The following is a 3400-nucleotide window of genomic DNA, read 5'->3' as shown; positions in this document are numbered from 1 at the left end:
GGTACCTCGGCCGCCACGCTCCAGGGTGCCACAGACGGGAAAGCAGATTCAGGTTTACGGCGGGGTTTTAACTCCTAACCTAGTTTCCAGCTTGTTGCTATGACCAAGGTCCATTAAACACGTTGTTCTTAATTGTTGTCACTGACTTGTGTGATGTTGTTTTGTTTGTCCAGACTCGGTGATTGTGGCCTGACCCCCCCCCTCCCCGTCCCTCCCTCCCTCCTCGCCCCCCCCCCCGGGTCAGCGTTCCGGACACGTGTGATTCCCTGCGTGGCATCGCTCCGGTCCTTCCCGCACCATGTCAGGTGAGCGCTCCGATCCGCTCTGTACCGCTCCGATCCGCTCCGATCCGCTCCGCTGTGCCTCGTTCACCCTCAGTGTTCCGGATGCTTCTCCCCCTCACCCCCCCCCCCCCTCCCTCTCTGTGTTACAGGAAGCTACACTCCCACCCCTGGGGGGCCCTTCTCAGCTCTAACCCCCAGCATGTGGCCCCAGGACCTGCTGGCCAAATACTACCAGGTACCCCCCCTGCCTCCCTCCCACCCACCCACCCACCCATGTGGCATTAAGGGACTTGCTCAAGGGCCCCACGGCTGTGCGGATGTTATTTTGGCTGCTCTGGGGATTGAGCCACCAACCCTCCAGGTCCCAGTCATGTGCCTTAGCCTCTAGGCTACAAGCCGCATTCTGCCCTGTGTTATCCTCTCCCATGGTACTGAGCCGCTTACTAAGTGCCTGGTACTTCATTCCTGTCCCAAAGTCCTTCAGGGCTCTTGGAGGAGCGTGTCACATGACGTGGCGGCCGCAGGTCACATGAGGTGGCAGCCGCAGGTCATGTGACGCCTCGTTAAAGCGGATGGTACGCCGTGTCTTTAGTTCCTGAGAGAACGCCCATCCTGCCTCAGGCTGCTCCACAGGCACTCCCTGGTCTCCGATGTTTCTGTGGCTTCTGGTGTTGATGTGAGATCATCAGCAAAAGAAAATCCATAAAACAGCGCTTCCTAGAAGCAAGTGCCGTATAAATACTGTAATCCTGTCAATCAGCCTGTACAGCAGGTTACAGTTTCTACCTGAAGGCTGCATACTTTCTCGCTGAGAGACTATGACCTGTGCTAATTCACAGAAATCACAGGGCATAATGTGAGAGTTTGTCAATAATTTCATCATAAACTTTAGCATGCTAATGAATGCGAGTGTGAGGGTTTTTTTTTCCTTCACAAGTGCAGTTTGGGGGTTTCTGAACTTGCGTATGTGGGAGTGAGAAACGCAACCGACCGATAACTTTGCACGGGTCTGTAAGTTGCAGATCAGAATGTTGCCCTGCTGGGTTGTCGTGTGCTGGCTCTGACTCCTCATTGGTCGGTTGGGTGTGTTTCTGCTGCAGAAGGACTCTCCTGACGAGCCGGAACCCCAGTACGATGAGTTCGGCTTCCGGATGGACAGCGAAGGTGGGCGAACGTCTGTGACTGCGCTGTGAATTTACATCTTGTGTGCGGTGCGGTTCGGACGAGACCAAACGCTTTTAGCGACGAACCGTTGAATAACTTTTGTCCGTCGTACTCTGAAGATGACTCATGCCAAATTTCACAGAGACCCGCTCAACAGCCGAGGAGGAGATATTTAAAATGTTTTAAAAAAAGAATAATAATAATAATAATAATAATAATAATAATAATAAGTGAAATGTCTGAAAATCCAATTGGTGGAAATTGACGATGGCGGGTGCTAAGGATCATGGACAGTCTTGCCTCCGCGCCAAACTGCCCAAAATGTCCCAAAGGAGCACCTCTGAACCCCAGTGCTGAGTGGAGCACGGCAGCTGACTGTTTGGTTGCACGTTTGATCGAGTCCAAGTCAAGATCAGGGAACAGTTTATGACCGAACAAAGGAGACTGCTTTTCAGATCTTGTGTGCGTGTGCGTGTGCGTGTGCGTGTGCGTGCGCGTGTGTGTGCGTGCCTCAGCCGCACACGCGTGTGCGATGGCGTGACTCCCTGTGAGCCAGTGCCGTGGGCGTGTTTGAGGGGTCACTCTGTAGCTCAGGTGAAGTGTTTGCAGCTGTAAATGTGAACGAGCTGTAGGCAAATATTTCATCTCTGAGATTATTGAACCCGTTTAATCCGTAAAAGATTGAGAGAAATGTCAATCGCCTCAGGGTTTAAGGAGTTAATCACACGTGATGCGGCTTTAAACAAACTCAGAGGCCTCGGGAAACGGGGCCCTCTGGAGAAACTGCCCCGCCCCCCCTGCCCCCCCCCCCCGTCCCCCCTGCCACGCCCTCAGCGCTGTGTGCTGCCGTTGCAGACGGCGTGGAGCTCCAGGAGGGGGGCGTGCGGGAGGGCGCCCCCCAGCGGGAGGACCCCCAGCAGAGGCTGCGCTGGCAGGCGCACCTGGAGTTCACACACAACCACACGGTGGGGGACCTGACCTGGGACCTCATCTCCCCCAGCCTGGCCCGATCGGACCGGCTCCGGGCTCTGGTGCTGGCCGGGATCCCACACAGCATGAGGCCGCAGGTGGGCTTTTACTCAACTCTACTCAACTTTACTTTACTCTGCTCAACTCTACTTTACTCTACTTTACTCTGCTCAACTCTACTTTACTCTACTTTACTCTGCTCAACTCTACTTTACTCTACTTTACTCTGCTCAACTCAACTTTACTCAACTTTACTCTACTTTACTCAGCTCAACTCTACTTTACTCTACTTTACTCTGCTCAACTCTACTTTACTCTGCTCAACTCTACTTTACTCTACTTTACTCTGCTCAACTCTACTTTACTCTGCTCAACTCTACTTTACTCTACTTTACTCTGCTCAACTCTACTTTACTCTGCTCAACTCTACTTTACTCTACTTTACTCTGCTCAACTCTACTTTACTCAACTTTACTCTGCTCAACTCTACTTTACTCTACTTTACTCTGCTCAACTCTACTTTACTCAACTTTACTCTGCTCAACTCTACTTTACTCTACTTTACTCTGCTCAACTCTACTTTACTCTACTTTACTCTGCTACTGAGCTGACGCTTCTGTCCACAGCCGCTCACGCAGTGTGTGTTTGTGCTGTGGTCTGTGTGGCAGAAGGGCTGCGTGTGGGACCTTTAATCAGTGCGGTGTAACGGGGTTTAGGTCGGTACCGTCTCCCTCCTGCAGATGTGTGTCTGTGAACGGGTTCATTTCACGTGCAGGAGTAGTCCATGGACGCAGGAAGCCTCCAGTCTGAACGTCAGAGCAGCTAAATGTTGAGAATGTTACAGGCAGATAATGGAGGGTCCTGGGTTATCGTTATGGAAGCTGCGGGAAGTATAACAGTTTACTCTGTCTTTTCCATCTCTCCCTACATCCCCCCCTCCCCGACCACTCCCTCTCCCCCTCTCCCTCTCTCCCCCTCTCCCC

At 52.5% G+C, this 3400-nt stretch overlaps 1 protein-coding gene across 2 annotated transcripts in view; it reads left to right on the top strand.

Moving 5' to 3' along the window:
- The first annotated feature begins 233 nt into the window (after positions 1–233).
- sgsm3 (small G protein signaling modulator 3) overlaps positions 234–3400 on the top strand; it is a 22229-nt gene continuing 19062 nt past the window's right edge. For both annotated transcript variants that reach the window (XM_061223948.1, XM_061223949.1), the window contains exons 1-4: positions 234–305; positions 434–519; positions 1385–1448; positions 2304–2515. In XM_061223948.1, coding sequence (XP_061079932.1) covers positions 299–305; positions 434–519; positions 1385–1448; positions 2304–2515 — 369 coding nt within the window. In that variant the 5' untranslated portion in view covers positions 234–298. The remainder of the gene's footprint in view (positions 306–433; positions 520–1384; positions 1449–2303; positions 2516–3400) is intronic.

This window comes from Conger conger, chromosome 16 (assembly GCF_963514075.1).
Source record: "Conger conger chromosome 16, fConCon1.1, whole genome shotgun sequence".
Classification (NCBI taxonomy): Eukaryota; Metazoa; Chordata; class Actinopteri; order Anguilliformes; family Congridae; genus Conger; species Conger conger.
Note: the sequence above shows the minus strand (reverse complement) of the source record. Positions and strands in the feature narration are given on the sequence as shown.